At 42.9% G+C, this 25,776-nt stretch overlaps 2 protein-coding genes across 5 annotated transcripts in view; one reads left to right on the plus strand and one right to left on the minus strand.

Moving 5' to 3' along the window:
- nup54 (nucleoporin 54) overlaps nucleotides 1–10,234 on the plus strand; it is a 32,206-nt gene extending 21,972 nt beyond the window's left edge. For all 4 annotated transcript variants that reach the window (XM_084324541.1, XM_084324542.1, XM_084324543.1 and 1 more), the window contains 8 exons: nucleotides 592–779; nucleotides 2,042–2,238; nucleotides 2,743–2,797; nucleotides 3,368–3,461; nucleotides 4,031–4,138; nucleotides 6,431–6,550; nucleotides 8,115–8,225; nucleotides 8,973–10,234. In XM_084324541.1, the coding sequence (XP_084180667.1) occupies nucleotides 592–779; nucleotides 2,042–2,238; nucleotides 2,743–2,797; nucleotides 3,368–3,461; nucleotides 4,031–4,138; nucleotides 6,431–6,550; nucleotides 8,115–8,225; nucleotides 8,973–9,101 (1,002 nt within the window). In that variant the 3' untranslated portion in view covers nucleotides 9,102–10,234. The remainder of the gene's footprint in view (nucleotides 1–591; nucleotides 780–2,041; nucleotides 2,239–2,742; nucleotides 2,798–3,367; nucleotides 3,462–4,030; nucleotides 4,139–6,430; nucleotides 6,551–8,114; nucleotides 8,226–8,972) is intronic.
- Nucleotides 10,235–12,015: 1,781 nt separating this feature from the next.
- Nucleotides 12,016–25,776, minus strand: part of ppef2b (protein phosphatase with EF-hand domain 2b) — a gene marked incomplete at its 3' end in the record, with an annotated part of 32,697 nt that continues 18,936 nt past the window's right edge. The window contains exons 12-15 of the mRNA XM_084324987.1: nucleotides 16,844–16,950; nucleotides 14,344–14,507; nucleotides 14,151–14,238; nucleotides 12,016–12,203 (exon numbers count right to left, since the gene is read on the minus strand). Of these exons, the coding sequence (XP_084181113.1) occupies nucleotides 12,016–12,203; nucleotides 14,151–14,238; nucleotides 14,344–14,507; nucleotides 16,844–16,950 (547 nt within the window). The remainder of the gene's footprint in view (nucleotides 12,204–14,150; nucleotides 14,239–14,343; nucleotides 14,508–16,843; nucleotides 16,951–25,776) is intronic.

Genomic DNA, 25,776 nt, shown 5'->3' on the forward strand with positions numbered 1-25,776 from the left:
GCTAACGTTATGAGAGCTAACGTTGCTACCTACTGTACCCGGAGCTGCTAACTGGCTAACGTTATGAGAGCTAACGTTGCTACCTACTGTACCCGGAGCTGCTAACTGGCTAACGTTATGAGAGCTAACGTTGCTACCTACTGTCCCCGGAGCTGCTAAGGTAAAGTTACTTGATTTCACTTTGAAAATGTTGAAATGACCAGTGACCACCTGTAATTGCACTGTTTACTATTTCATACAGTACTTGGTTTCAATAAATGAACCCAGTAAATTTTTCTGGGTTCAAACTGACACAAAATGTTGATTTATTCATTATGATCTGTTTGAAAATTAGAAATATAGGCCTCTCTCTTATACATGCCTCCTCCTAATAAAAGCCTGGTACCCGCTACAGTTGAAACAAATACAAGCCCGGGTCACTATTAGAGGAATTACGGTAATTTATTTATTTTGTATCCAGTTTAATCACCGTACATTGTATATTACTATTGCACTCTGGTTGGATGCCAAACTTCTTTTGGTTGTACTGTACTTGTGTATGATGACGATACATTTGAATGTAATCCAGTCCCTGTGTGTGTGCTCCCCCAGGCCGTGGGCTACAGCTGTATCCCAGGCAGTAAGGATGAGGATGGCTTGGTGGCCTTGGCCCTCAACAGGAAGGAGGCAGATGTTCGAGCTGCTCAGCAGCATCTGGTGGAGTCGCTCCACAAGCTGCTGGGAAGCCAGCCGACGCTCACGGTCAACGTAGAGGGCGTCAAGGCCCTGCCCGACGACCAGTGAGTTTGTACAGCATCTTTATTTATATATAACCGGGTTCGCACAAGGTCCTTGAAGTGCGTAACGTGCAAAAGAAATTAAAAAAATTTAAAATCAACCATTCGCATTGACATTTTTGTTCATCCATGATAAAACATTTCTGTGTAACCAATTGTTGGAAATAGGTTTTTAAGCCATACATATTGGATCTGATTTTTTTTTTCTATAAAGAAACGGCATTTAAAAGTGAATTGGATCCGTTTAAAATGATTAAGCGATTCATGTTTTTTCGAAATAATTTACTAATCTAGTTGGGATGGAGGAAGGATGCCTGGGTAGGTGTGTTCTACTGGTTCTTATAGGAACGGTTTTGGTAGTGTGTTCTACTGGTTCTTATAGGAACTGTTTTGGGTAGTGTGTTCTACTGGTTCTTATAGGAACTGTTTTGGTAGTGTGTTCTACTGGTTCTTATAGGAACTGTTTTGGGTAGTGTGTTCTACTGGTTCTTATAGGAACTGTTTTGGTAGTGTGTTCTACTGGTTTTTATAGGAACCGTTTTGGGTAGTGTGTTCTACTGGTTCTTATAGGAACGGTTTTGGTAGTGTGTTCTACTGGTTCTTATAGGAACTGTTTTTGGTAGTGTGTTCTACTGGTTCTTCTAGGAACGGTTTTGGGTAGTGTGTTCTACTGGTTCTTATAGGAACTGTGGTTTGGGTAGTGTGTTCTAGTGGTTCTTATAGGAATTGTTTTGGGTAGTGTGTTCTACTGGTTCTTATAGGAACTGTTTTGGGTAGTGTGTTCTACTGGTTCTTATAGGAACTGTTTTGGGTAGTGTGTTCTACTGGTTCTTATAGTAACTGTTTTGGGTAGTGTGTTCTACTGGTTCTCATAGGAACTGTTTTGGGTAGTGTGTTCTACTGGTTCTTATAGGAACTGTTTTGGTAGTGTGTTCTACTGGTTCTCATAGGAACTGTTTTGGGTAGTGTGTTCTACTGGTTCTTATAGGAACTGTTTTGGTAGTGTGTTCTACTGGTTCTTATAGGAACTGTTTTGGGTAGTGTGTTCTACTGGTTCTCATAGGAACTGTTTTGGGTAGTGTGTTCTACTGGTTCTTATAGGAACTGTTTTGGTAGTGTGTTCTACTGGTTCTCATAGGAACTGTTTTGGGTAGTGTGTTCTACTGGTTCTTATAGGAACTGTTTTGGTAGTGTGTTCTACTGGTTCTTATAGGAACTGTTTTGGGTCGGTGTGTCATAGTGGCCTTCCTCTCTTGTCTACTCAGAACGGAGGTGATCATTTACGTGGTGGAGCGCTCTCCTAACGGCACGTCCAAGCGGATCCCGGCCACCACGCTCTTCAGCTACGTGGAGCAGGCCCACATCAAGGGGCCGCTCGCGCAGCTCGGGGTGCTCATGTCCGTCACGCGCACAGAGCTCTCCCCCGCGCAGCTCAAACAGCTGATGGAGAACGCCCCCGCAGGTCAGTTCCTCTCGCTGGACTAGATCATAACTAACGATGGTATTGTATCATGATATTCTGATATTCTTATATCTACACCCGCATATATACCGTACATATTTATTCTTACCTATCCACATCCGTCTGTACATACCTGCATATAATCCTTCTTACATATCTGTAGATTCTATATCTGTACATATCCCTTACCTACTTTTACTAGTTACGCTGCTGGCCAGTATGACTTACTACCATAGTGTTTTTATACCTGTATCACTGTACATATTAATACTACAATTCTGTACATACATCTGATGAGCACTATTACTCGGTAGTACTAATTTATATATTTTATATCCAGTTGTACATTGTATATTACTATTGCACTTTACTGTTACATTTGCACTCTGGTTGGATGCCAAACTTCTTTTCCTTGTACTGTATAATGACAATACATTTTAAATCTAATCTTATATGCGTTGAAATGATGGTGAACAGTAACACAGGCTTGCTTCTCTTTCCCAGGTGTGGACCCCATCATTTGGGAACAGGCCAAGGTGGACAACCCTGACCCTGAGAAGTACGTTCATAAGCATTGAATGTAGATGCATAGATGTGTCTGTGTGTATTTGGATTCTATAGTATTTATTTAGTGTGTGTAATGATTTATCTTGTGGTCTTCAATGCTGACCCTGAGACGTTGAGGTTGTTTAAAAAGCATACAGAGTAGTTTCAGCCACTAGATTTCACTAGAACACCAGCATGTCGGACCAAAGCAATGTGGCGCTTACATGGAAAATGCTGTACCATCAACTTGGGGACTAGCAGATCGTTTATCCAATCGGGTGCGGTCCACGTGGGGGACATGGAAAGTAGGGAGGGGATACATGCACATAACATGCACTCACTGCCCAAAGGTTGATGCCCAGAAACCGCCAGAGCACAGCAAAATGAAAATATTACAGACGGAGGGGTCCTAGTGGGTCTTAAGTGATGATTAAGGGATTATGTTTATACATGGTTTCTTTGAGTATAATTCTACTCTGTATGCCTTTTTAAGGTCTTTCATAATCGGGTAAATCTTAACCTTCATATAATAATGATTATAATAAGGAAAATGTATAATAATGTACCTGCTGGTCTTCTCCAGGCTGATCCCAATGCCCATGGTGGGCTTCAAGGAGCTGCTTCGCAGGCTGAAGATCCAGGAACAGATGACCAAACAGCACCAGACCAGAGTGGATGTGAGTGTCGATGCTGATTGTGCACAATGCAGCGGCTAGCAGCAACAAACATACTATGTCAGGACAGTGTGCCATACCAGCCTTCCTATTATCTGCAACAGTGCCCCTGTGAATTTGATTCAAATTTAGATTTTGCAAAGAAAAGCCCAATTAATTTCACAGTCTACTAGCTTCTGGTCAGGTCCCTGCTGCATGAAAGGACCAATTATGAACAGCGCAGCTTAAGGCTCCTTGGCGATACATCAATATTTATTGTTATGGTTTTTTCTGCGTTATTGGAGTGTATTTTTTTTATTTTTTTTTATGCTATCCTGATACACAATTTTGTTGTCTAAATTAATGATAACTAAAACTGAAGTCAGATCTCTCACAAAAGTATTCCTGAAATATTAATTGAGTGTCTATTGTTTCCCAGCCCTAGTTCAGCTTCTGAAACGGCAGAGATTCCATGTAGTGTTTCAAGTGTAACGCCACTCGGGATCAGCAAAGAGGCCTCTTCTGTTAACGGCCGTCTATTCTCCCACCTTACAGATGTCCTTCTCTCTGCGTCTCTGTCCCTCCCCTTTCAGATAATCTCCGGTGACATCGGTGAACTACAGAAGAACCAGGCTACCACTGTGGCCAAGATAGCCCAGTACAAGAGGAAGCTGATGGACCTCTCTCACAGGGTGCTCCAGGTAGCCTTCCCCGCCACACTAAACCACAGAAAACCAGGAAGTAAAGGCAAAACAACATATCAAGTCAAGTGTTCCTTTATTAATCCCATTGGGTAGGATAGGTAGGTATATGTACATGGATAATAGGTAGGATAGGTACATTCTCTCTGCCACCACTATAGTTTGACCAGTTCGACTCAGTTCAGTGAGGGCCCTTTCTCACTCACTCATTCTGTCCGTACCGGTCGCGTACCGCCCTCATTCCGGGTCAGAGTGCGAACCCCCCCCCCCCCCCCCTCTCCCCCCTCTAGTTTGTGTACACACTGCAGTCTTGGTTCGCTTCGGGTTCTGTTTACGGTTTGCCTTTTGAGCGTTTACGCTTGCCGTAGGCGATGATGTCACGTTCGAAAATGTAAACGGGAATGTCTTAACACGACTGCAGACTCTGGATGCTGATATAAAATGAACAAATTGCCAATAAATATGAAGTTATATTTGAACCTCTGTTGTCAAGCCTTGTCAATATAACCCACCCCATTTTATCACGAATGGATGGTGTTGTAGAGTCCGCTTTTGAGCGTTTTAACGATAGCGCTAAGCTAACGGCTAAACGCTAGTTAGCTTAGCCTTTACTAGTAACATTGCTGCATCGATTATATGCATTATATTGAATGTCATTGATCTACTGGTCGACCATGGCCGACTGGTTGGGCACCACTGGTCTAATAGAAATAAATGCATTCGAACAATGTATAGACATAGCAATGGCAAACAAAATTGCCAGGCCTAACCGCCCCCACTAGTGCGCACCTGAGACCACCTATTTCACCGGCCCCGGTTCAGCGCCCCCGGGGACGAATCAGCGGGGGGCGGGGACGGGGGACAGCGTTCTCACTCAGACAGACACACCCTTTTCTGATGCGAGCCGGGTCTGATTCGACACAGAGCAGTGAGTGAGAAAGGGCCCTTAGTTAGTGTCTCTTGACTTGATGCCCCCCCCCCCCCCCCCCCAGCATACAATGGCTGTTTATGTGTAACTCAGCAGAGCCTCTGGCAAAAGTAGATCAGGAATTTAGGTTTTGGAAGTCTAGGTTTCATGATTAGACAGTGATATTCTTTTTAAACTTGAATTAACAGAACAGAACAACATCCCCAAACTGTTTACAAAAACATCAATATTGTTTTGTGGTGTTGCCCACAGCTGCATTCTCAGATTAAGTCGTACAATGGGTTTCACAGACTACAAAGGGCCAAGAAAGAGTACCGAATCACATGAGAACCACCGGAGTAGGGCTGAACGATTAATCGATTTTAAATCGAAATCGTGATTTGGAATGATGCAATTAGCAAATCGTAAAAAAAAAACGCATTTTTTTTTTTTTTTTTTTTTTTTTTTTTTTTATGTTTTTATTTCTTTAACCAGGAGGTCCCATTGAGATACAATATCTGTTTGGGAGAGGGAGGTAAGGGGTTTTAGATTGTGTGTTGTGAAGTTTAGACTTCAGAGAGGGAGAGTAAAGTACAGAATTTTTTTTACCGTTGGGTACCGGTATCGATTCCCAGGTAAAAAGAAACATTTTCAAGCCGCATTTTACAATAAACCTCTGTGGGTCTGCTTAAATCGCAATCGCAATATCTGTCAGAAAAATCGCAATTAGATTATTTCCCAAAATCGTGCAGCTTTCGGTAATGCAAAAAAAGAAGAAAAGAAAAAACGTTGAAGTGTGCCGCACGTTCACGTCAAAGTTCACGCGCACAATACACACTTATCTAGGATTTGACTTGATTCAACAAAGCAGTCGGGGCAATGGCAAGCCGAAAACGGTTGCAAGCTAGATGCAGACAACGCTCGCTGCAATATTATATATTATATATATTAACAAATTGTTCTAAATAAATAATAATGATAATAAATAATTTGAAGTTTGAAAAAAAAAAATTACAACTGAGGTATGTAAATTACATTTTTAGACACTAAAGTACTGAAAAAAGGTACCGTCGGGTATCGAATCATCGATTCAAATGTGAACATTACCCAACCCGACACATTGGGGATTGTGACGTTTATAGGTTAAAATTAAGTAAAAAGAATAGATGTAAATGGGGTCATGGGGTTTTGCTTCCATCTGTGTATTTGCTTTGTGTTTATGTCTGTGTGTGTGGAGTCTCCTCCAGCAGCATCTGGACATCTCATAGATTACATGGCTATCTTTAGAGAACTAGCTGGCAAGTTGCTGTTTCACTCCCTCTCTCTCTCTCTCTCTGTACTGTATTCACTTCTCTCTCCTCCTTCCCTCCCTGTGTCCTTGGCAGGTGTTGATCAAGCAGGAGATCCAGAGGAAGAGTGGTTATGCCATCCAGGTGGACGAGGAGCACCTCCGGGTGCAGCTGGACACCATCCAGTCAGAACTCAACGCCCCCACCCAGTTCAAGGTGTGTGTGTGTGTTTCTACTGTATATTTAGATTAGATTCAAATGTATTGTCATCATACAGCACAAGTAGAACGGAAATAAGCTTTGCATCCGACCAGACTGAAAATGTAACAGTAAAGTGCAATAGGAACATACAATGTACAGGTGGTTAAACTGGGTATAAAATATATAAATTGGTACTACTGAGTAATAGTGCTAATCAGATCTATGTACAGAGTTGTAGTATTAATATGTACAGTGATACAGGTATAAAGACACTATAGTAGTATGTATGGTAATATTCAAAGGGGAAATATTATGGTAACTGGGTTTGTCTATAGTCTTTGTATGGATTTGGCTTCAGTGGATTTGGATTTGTTTAATTAATTAGTTATGCTTTTTATAGCCTGGAACACTGCTTACCTAATGTAGGGCCCAGTTAGTCAAATATTTTCACTCTTGGGATGTGGGGTCGCTAGGCAGGGAAGGAAATGATTAATCTAAAATATGGCACGTGCTACAGCAACCAACAACAACAATGCTACGGAAGAAAGAGGTAGGAGAATAAATAATTAAAATTTACATTTGGACTACCGGTAGTTTCTATACAAAAAGATTAAACATGCAAGAGATTCAAGAAAGTCATGTAAAAGATTCCTAACATCTTCTTCAACACGACACATCTTGGACTGCTCAGGGAAACTATATCATGGAATAGTTATAGAAAAGCCCTGAAATCTGAAAGGGGGTGTTCGGGAAATTAAATAAATCTAATTATATTTAGACTAGTTTCTTTAGGGGGGAAAACGTAACAAACATGATTCAAGGAAGTCCTACAAATTAGTTGGAAACGATACTACCGTAAATATATTTTGTATATCTATGTTGTTGGGTGAAAACCTCTGATTACCTAAACGGTAGACTTCTCAGGAATTAAGATAAACAATCTAATTTTAGTTGAATGTGGGTGTTTAATGTGTTTCTTTGACCATTTTCACCCTAAGGTAGGAACAGGGTGGAAAGGAATAAGAGCAAGATGGTCGTCATGTGAATATGGTCAATGGTCCTTATAGTAATGCAACATGGTCACTGGTCACAACAGAGAGGACTAAGTGAACATTCAAAACATGAAAATTGGACAAGGTTTTTACCCCATTGACTATATTCACATGTCTGCCTTTTTGCTCTTATGTCACGCACAGGTTGGGTTCCTGTTGAGTAGAAAGCAACCCAACCTGAGCTTGACACAAGAGCAAACTTGTTAATAGCAACGATATAGAAACATATGCTATACACGGTTTCAACTTGACAACATAAACATAATCAGTTTGAGTCCAAATGATTCCCTAAAGCAACGAAACTAAAGTGTCTATTACTCTTAAAAAATGTTGTACGTTCCCTCTGTGTGTTGTTTCCCCAATGTGTGTAATGTATGTTTATATTTATCATTACTGTCATTTTATTTATGTCTTCTACTATTACCCTGCCCATACCTGTATCCCCCCCTCCCCCCAATGCTGCTATGACGCCCGAATCCCAAGGAGATCAATAAAGGAACATCTTCTCTTACCTTGTCACTGAGCAGGGGCGGCTGAACGAGCTGATGTCTCAGATCCGGATGCAGAACCACTTTGTGGCTTCGAGGTCAGAGGAGCGCTACAGCGTGGACTCTGAGCTGCTCCGAGAGATCAAACAGGTGGGACTCAAATGCACATTGTTCGTGTGCATCCTTGTAAACGTGCACATAGTATTTCTTGTACTGTAAATATATATATATACGGTATACATTGTACATGCTATCAGACCTACTCCTATCCAAGCTCCGGGAGGGTCATCAAAGAGAAGTCGCCTATTCTCAGTCCTTGCCCCACAATGGTGGAATGAACTACCCACCCCAGTTAGGACAGCCGAAACACGTCCAATCTTTCGCCGTCGACTAAAGACTCACTTCTTCAACCATTATCTGAAATAAAAAAATCTAACCCTAACTAACCTTACTGTCATGCACTTGTCCTAATAAACTAACCTACACTGTAGCACGCAACACTTTGATGAACATTGTTACTCAGCTGATAGAGTTGTACCCTTCCTGCTGACTTGTTGTACAAAACTTGTAAGTCGCTTTGAAGCGTCAGCTAAATGACTAAATGTATATGGGTTATGCAGGTATATTCAGACGGATATGGATATATACCATATATGCTGTATATACATTTATATATATGCGGTAAATATACATGTATAATATACGGTATATACAGCACTATTGTACTATCATATCGGCACTAGCATACAGAGTTCTATGGGTAGACTAGTAGGAGGTAGGTAGTTTAATGTACTTTTTAAATGTTTTACATGATCTTTTCTGTCGAGTGTCTGAGTTACTTTGCTTCTCAGGTCAAATGTGTTATTATTGACTGGTGTTCCTCGTTCTCTTCCTCAGCACCTGAAGCAGCAGCAGGAGGGACTGACTCACCTGATCAGCGTCATCAAAGACGACCTGGAGGACATCAAGCTCGTAGAACACGGACTCAGCGACAGTGGACACATAAGGGGGGGCATGCTCAGCTGACCACCTCCCCCTCTTCTGCCCCACATCACACACACACACAGTCCACCTGTAGCTCCACTCCTCTCCTCCTTCCCCCACCATTGTCCCTCCTCCCCCTTTTTAATTTCAACATGACATGACCTTCTGCTCAGACAACTCCACCTGTTCTTTCTTATATGCTTCGCAAGTACACGCTTGACCCAGTGGCTCATCTATTCGATTCTAGTCAGGGTGAGGGGGTGGGGCTTGTGTTTTTAAGATAATCCAATGCCTTTGAGATCCTGCAGAGGCCGCTGCATATGAGTACTCAGAATACAGACTAGACCACGTCCCAGTCGTCTGCCTCAGTTTGTCTCTTTTGCACCGAACAGTCTCCCGATTCCTTTAAAGGGGGTATTCCACTGAATCTTACTTAAGATTGTAATTCTACAAAACTAGACTCTTCCCAAATATGCGCCAAAAATAAATGTTCTTGTTTTTTTTTGAGAGCTCAAAGGTGAGACGTTGTTGAGTTTCATTGATGGAGATGGTAGAGAATGTTGTGTTCCTGTATCTTCATTAGACATCAACAAACTGTCCATAATTATCTTCTTTCAACCATCCCTGGCAGAGCAATTTGATGTCTGATGTGGAATAATCTGACCAGATATTATTCACGGAGGCGGACAACAGTCTTTGATTAAGGATGGAGTTTATTGACAGAATGACATGTTGCAACATAGAGAGACCTAGGTTACAGCAATGGCCATATTGCCTAGATCTCTAGAGAATGGCAAGCTAGCAAAGTATTCATACAGGAGAATTATAGATCTGTACAAGTTGAGAGAGGTGGGGGATAGTGTGTGTAGGTGGTTGTGTCGTAGTGAAGGGGTTTGTGTGATACGAGACGGAGGTGGTGTGTTTGTTGGTCAATTTCCCTGTCAATGTCCTAGGAGTGCATTTTAAAATCGACTTTTTGCAGAATTAGTCAAATGTTCTTTATTGATACAATTAATACAAAATAAAAAGTCTTCGTCTGGGTTACCTCAACAAGGTATGGGGTTGAACACAATGTAAATATGCCTTTTTATTATTGCTTTGGGTGATATTTTATAAGATGGTTTACAAATATACAAGCCTAACATGGTTTGATAATAAAAGTTTCAAGCTGAAAACTGTTTGGATCTCGTTCTTGATGCATAATATACTATCGATCCACCAGCACCCTCTTCTACAGTGCCCATGTTACTGTGTTGTGCTGCTCAGATTGTTATAGGGACTGCATTATGAATTAATGAGTTTATTTATTTCCAACATAAATTAAAAACAAATTAAATACATTTAAAAAAAATTGAAATAAAGTAATAAACATAAAAAAAAAAAAAGCAAAACAGTAATGTTCGAAAAGGAGTAGGATGAAGTGTAAAAGTATGTATTCCTACCCCCTTCACACTATTATCTTATGCAACTCGTAGCTAATTTTCATACAACCCAATTTCCACACTATGAAAAGAAAATATCAGTAATAATACTAATGATAATCCCGCCGAGCAGTATAGCCCCTGGACAGGGACGCCAGGGCTCAAGTGGTCAATACTACGTCTCCTCATCCATATACCTCTGAGATATAAAGTAATTTATATTTGTGCTTTGTTTTAATTCCACACTCAAACCATTCCACAGATTCACTCCACAAACTGAAATACACATACTCTTCATTGTTGAATGAACAGCCTGTTTCTTGAAGTTAAGACTTTCCTCTTGACTTGTAACACCCCTCTATCACAGAAATTCTTTTGGATGTTACCCGGGAGTGAATTGTTATCGTGCTCTAAAGTTTCTAAACATTATTTGTGCAGTCATAAATTCAGCCCGGTCCCTGAGTTTCATGGCATGTGATTTTGAAAACATTGTGTTCCAGATATCCTACCTTATTTATTTATTGTAATTATTATATCTATAATATATTATATATATTATCTGTATGCACCGGAATAGTCAAGTTCATATAGGGTTTGTATTGTAGCCCATGATCACGGTCTGAAAGGGCTTCATGTTACAATGGAACAACAGCCCCTGGCTTCCACTTGAGTAATGGCTGGACAGACCTACATTATTTTGGCAGCATATCAGGTTCCCTATTTTATTGATTCCCCTTCTTTTTGGAATGTTCTCCCCACTCCCTGTCCACAGTGCAGCATAGCCAGTCGTATTCTAAAGCCGGTTTATTTCCCAGCCCTTTCCCGCATCCAGGTGGGATGAAGACAGGGCTTGAGGTGATGGGTTTCATATCCTGAAGTCACAGCTACAAAGGGCCGAGAGACTGATGATGGGCAGTTGAACCGAGTAAGCAGCTCTCATAAAGTACTGGATATCCCACCTTGGCGCCCGCCAGCCAGCTGCCTCCGGCTCCGCAGCATGTGGGTGAGAACGGGGCCTTCTGGTGAAGATATAATCACAGATGGTGCGTAGTTCATCAGCAGCTCAGTCCATTCAGCAGGTTTCACTCCTGAGACATAATCTTTTAAACTGCTCCCCATTCAATAAATGTGTCCCTGTGAGCTCCTTCAACTCGAGACTTAATGAATTACGTCAGTATACACATCGAGTGTAAACAATGGCCCGCGTTCACAAAGCTTCCTGTATGCTGATCTGGGGTCAGTGAGAAGTAAACACTTGTCTTCATGACATTATTCAAATTACAAGACTGAAGCTGACTACATCAGTGCTACCACTGGAAGCTGCTATGGTCGAGGAACCACAACACATTTAATTGCACTCTTTCTTTGCTGTAAGGTACTGAAATACATGACGATAAAGGAGTCTGAATCTGAACCACTTAAATAGGCTTTATAAATATGCATCAGTGATCACTGAAACCATCCCGGCGAGCCTATCTACTACAGGCGGTGCTCAGTATACCACAGGTTTGACCCCCTGCGTGGCGGGTTGCTTCCTAGGCATGGGGGCACTGAGGGTCCACCAGCCGGAAGGCCTCCATGAACTCGTTGATGTCGATGCTGCCGTCCTTGTTGAAGTCTATGCTGAGAGCCATGTCCGCGATGGCCTCGTCGCTGATCTCCGTCTGCAGGTGGGAGCTGAGGAGCTTCCAGGTCTGGTGGAACTCCTCAAACGAGATGGAGCCTGGGAGGAGACAGGGCGAGGAGGAGGAGGTGAGATGGAGCCTGGGAGGAGACAGGGCGAGGAGGAGGAGGTGAGATGGAGCCTGGGAGGAGACAGGGCGAGGAGGAGGTGAGATGGAGCCTGGGAGGAGACAGGGCGAGGAGGAGGAGGAGAGATGGAGCCTGGGGAGGAGACAGGGCGAGGAGGAGGTGAGATGGAGCCTGGGAGGAGACAGGGCGAGGAGGAGGAGGTGAGATGGAGCCTGGGAGGAGACAGGGCGAGGAGGAGGTGAGATGGAGCCTGTGAGGAGACAGGGCGAGGAGGAGGTGAGATGGAGCCTGGGAGGAGACAGGGCGAGGAGGAGGTGAGATGGAGCCTGGGAGGAGACAGGGCGAGGAGGAGGTGAGATGGAGCCTGGGAGGAGACAGGGCGAGGAGGAGGTGAGATGGAGCCTGGGAGGAGACAGGGCGAGGAGGAGGAGGTGAGATGGAGCCTGGGAGGAGACAGGGCGAGGAGGAGGAGGTGAGATGGAGCCTGGGAGGAGACAGGGCGAGGAGGAGGAGGAGAGATGGAGCCTGGGAGGAGACAGGGCGAGGAGGAGGAGGTGAGATGGAGCCTGGGAGGAGACAGGGCGAGGAGGAGGAGGTGAGATGGAGCCTGGGAGGAGACAGGGCGAGGAGGAGGAGGTGAGATGGAGCCTGGGAGGAGACAGGGCGAGGAGGAGGTGAGATGGAGCCTGGGAGGAGACAGGGCGAGGAGGAGGAGGTGAGATGGAGCCTGGGAGGAGACAGGGCGAGGAGGAGGAGGTGAGATGGAGCCTGGGAGGAGACAGGGCGAGGAGGAGGAGGTGAGATGGAGCCTGGGAGGAGACAGGGCGAGGAGGAGGAGGTGAGATGGAGCCTGGGAGGAGACAGGGCGAGGAGGAGGAGGTGAGATGGAGCCTGGGAGGAGACAGGGCGAGGAGGAGGTGAGATGGAGCCTGGGAGGAGACAGGGCAAGGAGGAGGTGAGATGGAGCCTGGGGAGGAGACAGGGCGAGGAGGAGGAGGTGAGATGGAGCCTGGGAGGAGACAGGGCGAGGAGGAGGAGGTGAGATGGAGCCTGGGAGGAGACAGGGCGAGGAGGAGGAGGTGAGATGGAGCCTGGGAGGAGACAGGGCGAGGAGGAGGTGAGATGGAGCCTGGGAGGAGACAGGGCGAGGAGGAGGAGGTGAGATGGAGCCTGGGAGGAGACAGGGCGAGGAGGAGGAGGTGAGATGGAGCCTGGGAGGAGACAGGGCGAGGAGGAGGTGAGATGGAGCCTGTGAGGAGACAGGGCGAGGACGAGGTGAGATGGAGCCTGGGAGGAGACAGGGCGAGGAGGAGGAGGTGAGATGGAGCCTGGGAGGAGACAGGGCGAGGAGGAGGTGAGATGGAGCCTGGGAGGAGACAGGGCGAGGAGGAGGTGAGATGGAGCCTGGGAGGAGACAGGGCGAGGAGGAGGAGGTGAGATGGAGCCTGGGAGGAGACAGGGCGAGGAGGAGGAGGTGAGATGGAGCCTGGGAGGAGACAGGGCGAGGAGGAGGAGGTGAGATGGAGCCTGGGAGGAGGAGACAGGGCGAGGAGGAGGTGTCCTGAGTCGAACATCTTGGAAATGATTTGGTTTTTAGCATTAGTTGGATTTCGAGCTTGAGGGTATCCAAGATGCATTGTGAATATGATTGTCCTAAATAAGAACCCTCCCCACCCCTCCACAGAGATGCATGCATCTCTAAAGAGTAGTACGTCTTCATATCTATAAACACCTCGATAATTAAGTCCTCCTCAACATGTAGTGGGTGTTCTGGAGTTGAGAGGCTTGAGGAGAAGGTCAGAGGCCTTACCTAGATCAAAAATACACTCGGCTAGGGATCTAGATGCCTTACAATAGATAAAAATTAGACAGGGATCTGGTATCTAGGCTATAGGCTATAAGCTGCTTACTGACTGACCTGAGTGGTCTGTGTCTATGATTCTGAAGATGGTTTCCAGGCTGGAGTGGTTCTTGTACATGGTCTCCAGGATACTGGCGTCAGTGATCTGACACACAGAACAGACAAGAGAAGAGTGTTTTCCTTGACAGAAAGAAAGACATGCTAGAACACAGACAGACAGACAGACAGACAGCAGCTGGTTAAGGCTGACCTCTGGTTTGGGTTCGGTAATGAAGAGCTCTCTGATCCATTGCTGGTAGTTCAGCATGCCGTCCTTTGTGCCAATGGCCAGCTGGGAACGCAGCACTCTCCAGGGCAGACCCAGCCTCAGCACCCCCTCCAGGGCACTGGCCCAGTGCTTCAGAGAGATGACACCTGGCAGGGAGTCAGACAGGCAGCTCAGACAAACCGTCTTAGGTTGTTGACTATCGGTCTAGCTGCTGTGGTGCCAGTGATCAAATGATCTCTCTCTCTCTCTCTCTCTCTCTCTCTCTCTCTCTCTCTCTCTCTCTCTCTCTCTCTCTCTCTCTCTCTCTCTCTCTCTCTCTCTCTCAAAGGCACACACAGTCGAAACAGAAATTATTTGCATTGAGAATTGTTTTGATTAAAGGGGGATGTCATCCATTGAATGCACATGAGTTTTCCTGTGCCCCCAGTGTGCAGTCAGTATTTGTGAATGTGCACCACTCTCCAATCTGTGATGTCACCGGGATGTAAAATCTGGGGCTGCTCTTTAGACAATGAATGTGGCCATATAATGTATGTGTGTGAGCCCTTACACCCAAATTGGGTTTTAATTTCTTAACCTAAAAAGAAAAACATTTCATTTGGGTGTAAGAGCTCACACAAACATTTTATGACCTTCAGAGACCCATTCATTGTCCATGGAGCAGCCCCAGATTTTACATCCCAGTGACATCACCGATTGGAGGTTTCTCTCTGATTTCTAGCTTTGAAACTGGCCCCTACAAATGTCCTAACCCAGTTGTACAGTAAATGACCAAGTATGGCTTTGTCAGTATTCCAATGTACAGTGTACAGTGTCCCCCACCCACCCACCCCCTACCCAACCCCCCCCCCCCCCCCCCCCCCCACCTCGAAATGTACAGTCCCCCCCACAAACCCAACCCCACCCCCCCACCCAACCTCCTCCAATGTACAGTTTCTACGTCAAATGTATATACACTCTTTTCTGGACACTTTTTGTATCACAAACAGTACTGTATTTGCAAATCTGGTATGTCATAAATGTATAGATGTAGCAGTACTGTCTATCTGTATGTCGTGTGTGTCATATATGTTATGATGAATTGAAAATGGGGGACCCTGATGTAAACAAGACGTTAGTCTTTCTCTGGTCTGCATCCCCTTAACAATTGTATGTATTGAGCTGTACTGTACTGTACCCATTCTGCAATCTGTTAATAAACTTTTCAATCAATCAATCAATCAATCAATCAATCAATCAATCAATCAATCAAAGGAGAGAGTGGTACGCATTCTCAAATACTGACTGTCCTGGGACACAGGAAGAACATTATGTGAATTCTTAAAATGGGTGGCGTTACCCTACAGTATAATAATCTCATTCAAATCTAAATGTGAGGTCCTTGGTGATTTCCCACCAAAGTAACCCTGAGTTGGAATCTGGCCTTGTATTATGCAGGTGTGGAATGTTAGAGGAAAGAAGCCAATGGATGTGTTTTTACATTCTGCCACCAGATGTCACTGCTGAGGCAACTAGGATCCCTCAACACATCTCCACACAAACTGAAGACCTAAAGGTTACGGTGTGCTTGAATTACTTTGCCCTGCGTGTGTTGTGTTGTATTTCTTACGCTATTTTTAGGTGCCAGGTAGATTAGCTGAGGTGCATTTTATTGAATGAAAAATCGACATCAATCTTATCAAGTGACAATATGAGTAGAGCTTAGAGTAGACGACAGAGTACAGCAACTTGCAATGGGCCTGGTCTACAAGATACACTATACGACCGGGGTGCCCATGTACATGTCAAAATACTTCCCAAAGGTCAGTGAATACCACAACCACTACACCAGAGGAAGCTCAACAAATCATGTTAAACCCAGATTCGGCTCAAACAAGGGACTAAACACGTTTCGCAATTATGCCACAACAATGTGGAATGCCCTACCCAAAGCTGTAAAGGAATGTGAATCCCTGCCCACATTCAAAACCGCTCTTAAAGAGCACCTACGGGTGGCTGCAATTCGAAACTGGCCACCGTAAATGCCCAAAACCCCCACCACCTCCTAATAGACAGTCTCCTCCCCACCGCATGTATATATTCCCTCCCCGCCGTATGTATATTTCTCTCCCACTCACCCACCCCCTCCTAATGTACAGTCCCCTCCCCATCATATACTCTGTCAGGATCTAGGGGTAACAGTACTGTATATTGGAATACCGTTTATGTCACAAATGTATCAGTACTAAATACCTATATGTCCCTATGCCATAAATGTCATGTATGTTGTGTATGTCATAAATGTCTATATGAATTGAAAATGGGGGACCCTGATGGAAACAAGACAAACGTCTTTCTCAGGTCTGCATCCCCTTAACAATTGTATGTATTGAGCCGTACTGTATTGTACCCATTCTGCAATCTGTTAAATAAAGTTTTCATTCATTCATTCATTCATTCATTCATTCATTCATTCATTCATTCATGATGCTATATTTGTTACCTGTGTTTTTAGGGTCGTATTTCTGGAAGGCACTGATGAGGTCAGACTTGTGCGCAAACAGCTGCTTCCTCAGAGCCCGCAGAGCTGACTGCTCAGTCCGTCCAACACTGATGAAGACCAGGAGAACAGACAACAATATCATATAATATCAGATAAAGATAAGATATTCCTTTGTTGAACCCCTTGGCGGAGGGAGGTGTAGTCTGACGTCACTGGTTGTTCCACCCGTATAGGCATTTATCATTGGGTAAATGGATTATCGGCTATTGTAACAATATTGATCTCACAATGGCTGATTGATTGAAAAGTTTATTAACAGATTGCAGAATGGGTACAGTACAGCTCAATACATACAATTGTTAAGGGGATGCAGACCAGAGGAAGACTTTCGTCTTGTTTACATCAGGGTCCCCCATTTTCCATTCATCATATAACTGACTAACGTTAGCATGCAGCTGCCTGGCCTAACATGCTGATGCACGTCTTTAAGCTAACACTGCTTAGCTCAGTTATGTGCTCTGCGGTGGTCTCACATGATTGTACTGGACATGTGCTGGTGTGAGGAAGAGCATGGCTTGTGCTGTTAATGTGCTGGTGTGAGGAAGAGCATGGCTTGTGCTGTTAATGTGCTGGTGTGAGGAAGAGCATGGCTTGTGCTGTTAATGTGCTGGTGTGAGGAAGAGCATGGCTTGTGCTGTTAATGTGCTGGTGTGAGGAAGAGCATGGCTTGACTTGTGCTGTTAATGTGCTGGTGTGAGGAAGAGCATGGCTTGTGCTGTTAATGTGCTGGTGTGAGGAAGAGCATGGCTTGTTGTACTGGGAATGTGCTGGTGTGAGGAAGAGCATGGCTTGTTGTACTGGGAATGTGCTGGTGTGAGGAAGAGCGTGGCTTGTACTGGGAATGTAGAGCTGGAGGCTCGGGTTTCTACCCTGTACCAAATACAGCAGGATGAGCAACTCATTGACTCTATTTATGAAGCTACTACAAATATAGCCAACAATACCATGATTGAGAACTGGCCTATGCTAGTAACTACAGAACAGCACCACCCAAAAGACGGTCCTTGGCACAACCAAGGAGCTAGACCAAAGCAGTGGATCACCGTCAAGGATAAAAGGAGAAATAAACGATCCAGGACCTCACCCCCGGTACCGCCAGGAAATAGTTTCAACCTACTCTCGGAAACACGCATATCAACACCCAAGGCAAAGAGACATAGAAGCGTAGCTAACAACGCTAACGAAGAAAACAGCGAGCGTAACGGAGCTCACGCTAAGGACGCTAATAGCAAGAATACCGGAGCTCACGCTAACACTAGCGAAGCAAACAGCTGGCATGCCGGAGCTCACGCTAATGCTAGCGAAGCACACGCTAACGACGAGACGACGAGGAAAACAGAGCCACTAGCGACACGGCTGGCAAACACGACCCAGACCGAGCGAACGGCTAACAGCGAAGAGACTATCATGCGCCGAGAACGTCGCGGTAGCCAACGCCGAAGGTACGGGACCAGCGTTAACATGCCGGCTACTGAGAAGGCTAACGAGGCTTCACCAAGGCCACAGGACTGTGGAAAGAACCGGCAGACTAGGCCTAGCCCAAAAACAAACGGCCCCAAAACTGTTGGAAAGAAAAATGCTAACCTCACACAGAAAATAGACTGCATACTGATTGGAGATTCCATAACAAGGTATGTGGAGATGGCAAACACAGAAAATATCTGTCTAGACAATACAACTGTGAAAGAGCTAGCCGAAAAACTTCCAACACTAATCAGACCAGGAATAACAAAAATTGTCATTCACTCTGGATCGTTTGACATCCTGCGAAAGAAGACTGGCACAGAGACTTTGAAAGACGATTTCACACGTTTAATGAACACACTAGACAAACATCAGTCTGTGTACACAAACACTGATGTGTCCATCAGTGGACCAATTGCATGCTTTCGCAGAGGACAGGAAGCATTCAGTCGACTCCTAAATTTTAAGTCATGGTTAGGGGCTGCATGTCTCGTACACGGCCTGAAATTCATTGACAACTTCAATGTTTTCTGGAATAACCCTGAACGTTTTCAAAGAAATGGCTTCTTCCCAAATCGCTTAGGTTCAAAGCTCCTATCAGCAAACATGCGTCATGCCTTGATGGCCTCCAAGAATATTAAGCTCATACCAGCACGAGAGATAGTCATGAAGGACACAATCTCACCACGAAGTACAGCACAAGACGTCCCGTCCCCCCCCCCCCCCCCCCATATCACACAAGGCCATCTCGTCTGATCAAATGTCCCCGAAAGCACAGTGCAGTCAGTACGGTACAGTATAGCACAATTACCATGCCATCTCTCAAAACATACAAGTAATCATAACTAGCCAATGGCATGGTGAAAAATATACGCCACCAATGCGTTTACCTGCTATTAACCTCAGGGCCATCACGGTCAAACCAAAGCAGACCTCCTCTAAAGAAGTCCAACAAATAAAATTAGCTTTCCTAAATGTCAGATCACTGAATAATAAAACATTCTTAGTAAATGATCTGATTAAAGAAAATAACTTAGATTGCATCTGCCTAGTAGAGACATGGCTAAATAATGACACAGCTACATCAATAATGATAGAAGCTTGTCCACCAGACTATAACTTTTTTCAAATACCCAGAAAAAATAAAAGGGGCGGAGGAGTTGCAGCAATCTTCTCCTCAAAACTCTTGTTTAGAATCACAGAACTAGGCGAGTTCATGTCAATGGAATATCTTGCCATTGAACTAAAAACAGAATCAACTATTATTGTCACAATATACCGCCCGCCTAGACACTCACCAATATTTATACAGGAGCTCTCTGAACTGATCTCACTATGTGTTACCGGATATGATAAGGTGATCCTAAATGGAGACCTGAACATCCATTTTAATAAGAAAACAGACTCCAAAACTATGGAACTAAAAAATCTACTGGATAGCTTTGACCTAATACAGCATATAACAAATGCAACTCACCGGCTTGGGAATACACTAGACTTAGTTATAACAACAACTGGGCTAAGCATAACAAATATCTCAATAACTGAATTACCTCTCTCCGACCATCACTGTATATTTTTTGATACTCAAATAACCCTTACTAAAACAAAAAAAGAAATCATAGTTAAAAAGAGGCTCCTAAACGACAAAGCTGAATCAAAGTTCATTGATCTTATCAGACTACATGAACCACACAATCATGACAGCTCTCTAAATGAAATGGTAGAAAATCTCAATGATGCAATGTCATCTATATTAAATTCTGTCGCCCCATTAAAAACGAAAAAGAAGAAAACTAGAGCCTCGCCCTGGTTAAACTATAATACGGTCAACGAAGAAAAAAGGAAATGTCGTGCAGCGGAGCGAAAATGGAGAAAAACAAAAACCACCATATGCTGTGATATATACAAAGATGCTTTAACTGCTTATAATAAAACCATCCGCTTAGCAAGGAAAGATTACTTCTCTAAAATCATTACAGAAAATGCTGGAAACTCCAGAATCCTCTTTTCCACTATTAATGTACTACTCAACACTGCCCCTACACCTCCTCAGTCATCAACGGTTAAGTGTGAAGAACTTGCACTATTCTTTAACAACAAAATAACCTTGATCAGGGCCAGCATTACTCATGATGGAAATAAAGTTGATTGCGGCAAACCGTGCAATGTAACCATGAGAAGTTTCACATGCATCACATTAGATGTACTCTGCAAAACTGTCTCAGAATGTAACTCCTCCACCTCAGACATTGACCCTATACCTACAGCTTTCTTCAAACGGGTATTTAATAGTGTTTCAAGCCCTGTGCTAGATATCATAAACACTTCCCTTAGGACTGGTATTTTCCCGGATGCCTTTAAAACAGCAGTTGTAAAGCCATTACTAAAAAAACCTAACTTGGATAGTAATGAAATGGCAAATTATCGTCCAATATCCAACCTACCATTCATTAGTAAAGTACTTGAAAAGATAGTTTCAGTTCAAATAAATTCCTTTCTTGAAGAAAACAACATCTTAGAAGAATTTCAGTCAGGATTCAGAAAATATCATAGCACTGAAACTGCCCTCACCAAAATAATCAGTGACCTCAGACTAAACTCTGACGAGAATAAGATCTCCATCCTTATCCTGTTAGATCTCAGTGCAGCATTTGATACAATCGATCACGATATTCTAATCGATCGTCTTGAAAACCATGTCGGTTTCTCAGACCATGTGCTGGGCTGGTTTAAAACATACATCAGAGGGAGGAAATTCTATGTTAAACTAGGAGATCACATGTCTGATATATACGACAACAACTATGGAGTTGCACAAGGGAGTTGCTTAGGTCCTTTACTCTTCTCCCTTTACATGTTACCGCTGGGTGATATCATCAGAGAACATAATGTAGATTTCCATAGCTATGCGGATGATACACAACTGTACATATCTGCTGAACCAAATGATACAGCGATTAGCTCCATTACAGACTGCTTACTGGCAATAAATAAATGGATGAGTAAGAACTTCCTGAAACTAAACGAGAACAAAACTGAAATTCTAATTATCGGCTCCAAAACTAAAAAAGAAACATTAATAAAGAACCTGGGGGGACTAACCCCTTGGATCAAATCTGAGGTCACTAGTCTTGGGGTTATCATAGATTCAGAACTGAACTTCAATTCTCATATTAGCAAAGTGACGAAAACATCGTTCTTCCATCTCAGAAATATAGCAAAAGTACGACCATTTATTAATCAGAACGATGCTGAGAAGCTAATTCATGCATTCATATCTAGCCGGTTAGACTACTGTAATGCACTTTTCACAGGTCTCCCTAAGAAAACCACAGAGAGGCTTCAGCTAATCCAAAACTCTGCAGCCCGACTGCTAACTAGAACCAAAAGGAGAGAGCACATTAGTCCAGTCCTAGCCGCTTTACACTGGCTTCCTGTAACATTTAGAATTGACTTTAAGGTCCTTCTCCTTACATACAAAGCTCTAAATGGACAGGGACCTAGCTACATCGCCAACACTCTAATAAATTACACACCAGCAAGAACACTGCGATCATCAGCTGCTGGACTACTAGAGGCTCCCAGAAGCAGTCAAAAGAGGATCGGTAATGCAGCCTTTATCAACTATGCCCCAAAACTATGGAACAAACTACCCCAAAACATCAGGGAAGCCAACTCGCTAGACATCTTTAAAAGACAGCTTAAAACCTATCTCTTTGCTCAGGCATTTCACTGATAGATATCTGCTACCACCTAGTGGCAAGAGGAAACATCAGGGATATCCTGACACAACTTGTATTTATTCTTACCCTGCCTACTCTTACACTGCCTATCAAATTCATGTGTCGGTTATTGCACTTTTTACTTCTTACTGATGACTATTTTTAAACTGAATCATTTTAAACTATTCTTATTATTTGCTAGATCCAAATGTGAAACACTGATTATTTATGACTATTTTTAAACTGAATCATTTTATTCTTATTATTTGCTAGATCCAAATGTGAAACATTGTGATTATTTGTTCATGAATTACAGGAGTATTACTGAATAGAGAGCCTATTAGGATGCTAGATCCTAATGTGAAACACTGTGATTTGCCATATCTTGCTATGCTCGCTCATGCCTGTATTTTTTATGTCCGTTCTATTTTATAATTTTTTGACTATTTTTAAACTGAATCATTTTAAACTATTTTTACTATTTGTGTTACTGAAAACTGTAAGCGGAGAGCCTATTGGGATGCTAGATCCTAATGTGAAACACTGTGATTCTACCTGTCTATCTTTTTATGCTCGCTTATGCCTGTATTTTTTGCTGTTGTGAAGCACTTTGAACTGCAACCTCTGTATGAAAAGTGCTATACAAATAAAGTTATTATTATTATTATTAATGTGCTGGTGTGAGGAAGAGCATGGCTTGTACTGGGAATGTGCTGGTGTGAGGAAGAGCATGGCTTGTACATACAGAGTCAATTAGTCTAGTTACATTTTATGTCTACGTTTTTTTCATCAGTTAAAGTAGATTGATTTAGAAAATCGACAATCTTTCTTAACTCAAGGGGTTGTTTTTGCATCTCGCATTGCTGTGTGATATCGAGAAGATTTGGGCAGCATATTCAACATTTAAGTTGATTTGATTGGTGGAAAGCCATTTCTATGACATGTAATGTAATGGACAATATTTTAGGTAGTATTGTTGAGTTATTGGGGTATTTGTGTTACTCATCCTCATTATTCTTACCACTCTCTCAAGATGTGTGGAATACACTTCCTGGATGGCAAACCAACGAAAGAACACCCATACCCAGTATTGCATATGGGATATGAATATCACGTAAGTTTGATTCCATTTCTCCTGAAGTTACCATAGGTTTTATTAATTGCATCCATGACATTAAAAAAATTGCAAGAAATCCAAATTAAAATGCTTTCCAAATTGTCGGATTCCATATGATCGTTTTGGTTTAAAATGTGTATTACCCTGTTTGAAAAATGTAAGTGCATTGTTTTTCTCTCTTTTTCTGTCTTTCCTCAGAGCAGGATAATGTCCTCTGGTAGAGCCCCTCCCAAGAGAAGATGTCTTGAGCAGCCCTTGGTCAACAACACATGTGCTGAACCTGAAGCTATGGAATCCGACGTAGAAGTGAATGACAATGATTTGGAAAATATCGTGCCTCTGCAGAAGTGTGATGTTGGCATCCAAAGGCCAGATGCTACAGACCACAGCTACTGTTCTAACACGTCTACTGATCCTGCACCACCAGCAGCAGCATCAGCAGCATCAGCCTATGACTTGGATGACAAAAATGCAACGTTTTTCACAGGCATAGGTATAGACGTTTTTTGGCAACTTTTGCACGCCCTCGTCGCTTTTCTCCCACAGCCAAGCATCGCCAAGTTGGCAGTCCACGATCAACTGTTACTTATTCTGATGAGGCTTCGTCTTGGTTTGATGTTCACAGACTTAGGTAAACGGTTTGGAATAAGCAGCAGCACAGCCTGTGAGATCTTCACACTCTGGAGACCAATACTGGCAAAGTTTATGAGGGAAGAGGTGATTGCTTGGTTGCCTAGAGATACTCTGAAAAGAATAAGGCCTCAGAGTTTCAGTGAAAATTATCCCCAAGCAACATGCATACTAGACTGTACTGAAATATTTGTACAAAGGCCAAAGAACTTTATGAAACGATCACAAACATACAGCAACTACGGACATCATAACACCTACAAAATCCTATATTGTATAGCCCCCAATGGTTATGTGATGTTTGTATCAAAATTATTCAGTGGAAGGGCCAGTGATACTTTCATCACAAAAAACTGTGGTCTTCTTGACCACCTGATTCCTGGTGATCAAATTTTAGCAGATGGTGGATTCACCATCACAGATGTGTTGCCTCCAGGAGTGTCTCTAGCTTTGCCAGTGTTTACTCGCGGCTGTAAAGAACTCTCTGAGCATGAATTTACAGGAATGCGTCGCTTGGCAAATGTCAGAATCCATGTTGAGCGTGCAATTAGAAGGTTGAAAGGTTTTAAAATTTTGAGCAATGTAATCCCTAGTAGGGAAAGAAATGTTGACGACATTGTAATTATTTCTGCAGGACTATGTAATTTGCAAGATCAGTTAATTAAACGCAGTGCAACCTCAGTTAAAGGAATGAAACTAATGAAACGGAGGAAAAAGCATTATCTGAAAAAAATGAAATTGATGGAGACAATTGAGCAAGAAGGAGATGAGGACATTGAGTAAAACTTAATGTTTTGGTGGTTACTATTGTGTACTCCATAAGTCCTTAGGAGAAAATATGTGCACATTACTTCAAAAATCATTTATAGTTATTTCCATTGTAGCTTTGATCGTTATTGGAAAAGCTAAATTAAACACTAACAAATGAACAACTAAGCAACTTTACTACAGCATTGTTCAAAATTAAATACTGTAAAAAGTCACTACTGTAAAACTGCACGGTTATTCTGACGATGAAAAAAGCAGTACTGTTAAATTCTTTGTATAAAATGCATCCAGGAAAAAGTCTAGATACAGTAGAACTAAGGTTGTCAACCCAATAACTCTGCTTTTAGCTTACAATTAATTTGTCATGTCATTTCAACTAATTTATGAACTGGCCATGTCACTTCTGTAGGTGAATTCAATGTTTAAGTTGACTCACATTAAAGTCAAGAGAACTACTTGAGTCCATGAACTTTCATTACTCCATGTGCTATTCTTGTAGCTATTGCTGGTAGCAGATGCTCAAAGTAAACCTTCAGGTGGCTGATTTTCTCCATTGTCCACTCTTGGTTGTATGGCACATCCACGATAATGTGTTCATTTGGGGTCCAAACCAGGAATTTGCTGTTTGTTTTGTTTGCACAATGCATTGCTATTTGGACCTGGTAATAATAGTAGCCTAATCCTGATGCAGTTTCCCTAAGAAAATGTCTTCCATTGATCTGTTTTACATCATATTAGCCCAGAGCCAGTTTTCTTTCATGCACAACAAGACCTGTCGTTTCCACTGTTTGCTCTGTGGTGTCCTCAAAACATTTTCTTGCCAAAGGCTCAGATATTTGAACGTACAGAGTGGCTGTGTTTCCAAAAAACTTTTGACATATCTTTCAAAAACTACATTGCAGAGTTTACAGTTGTGTTCTGCACATTGTGCATGATCTTTGGGTAGTTCATTAATATTTGAGCTCTCCTGCTCGGTGATTGATTGATTAAAAATGTTATTAACAGATTGCAGAATGGGTACAATACAGTACGGCTCAATACACACAATTGTTAAGGGGATGCAGACCCCCATTTTCAATTCATAATGAATTGTAAGTAAGGGTGCAATTAGTATTATTTGTGGATCCCGCCCTTAGTGGTCAGACATTCCTAATAGTTACAACTCAATA

The sequence above is a fragment of the Notolepis coatsorum genome, assembly GCF_963971535.1.
Source record: "Notolepis coatsorum genome assembly, chromosome: 11".
NCBI lineage: Eukaryota > Metazoa > Chordata > Actinopteri > Aulopiformes > Paralepididae > Notolepis > Notolepis coatsorum.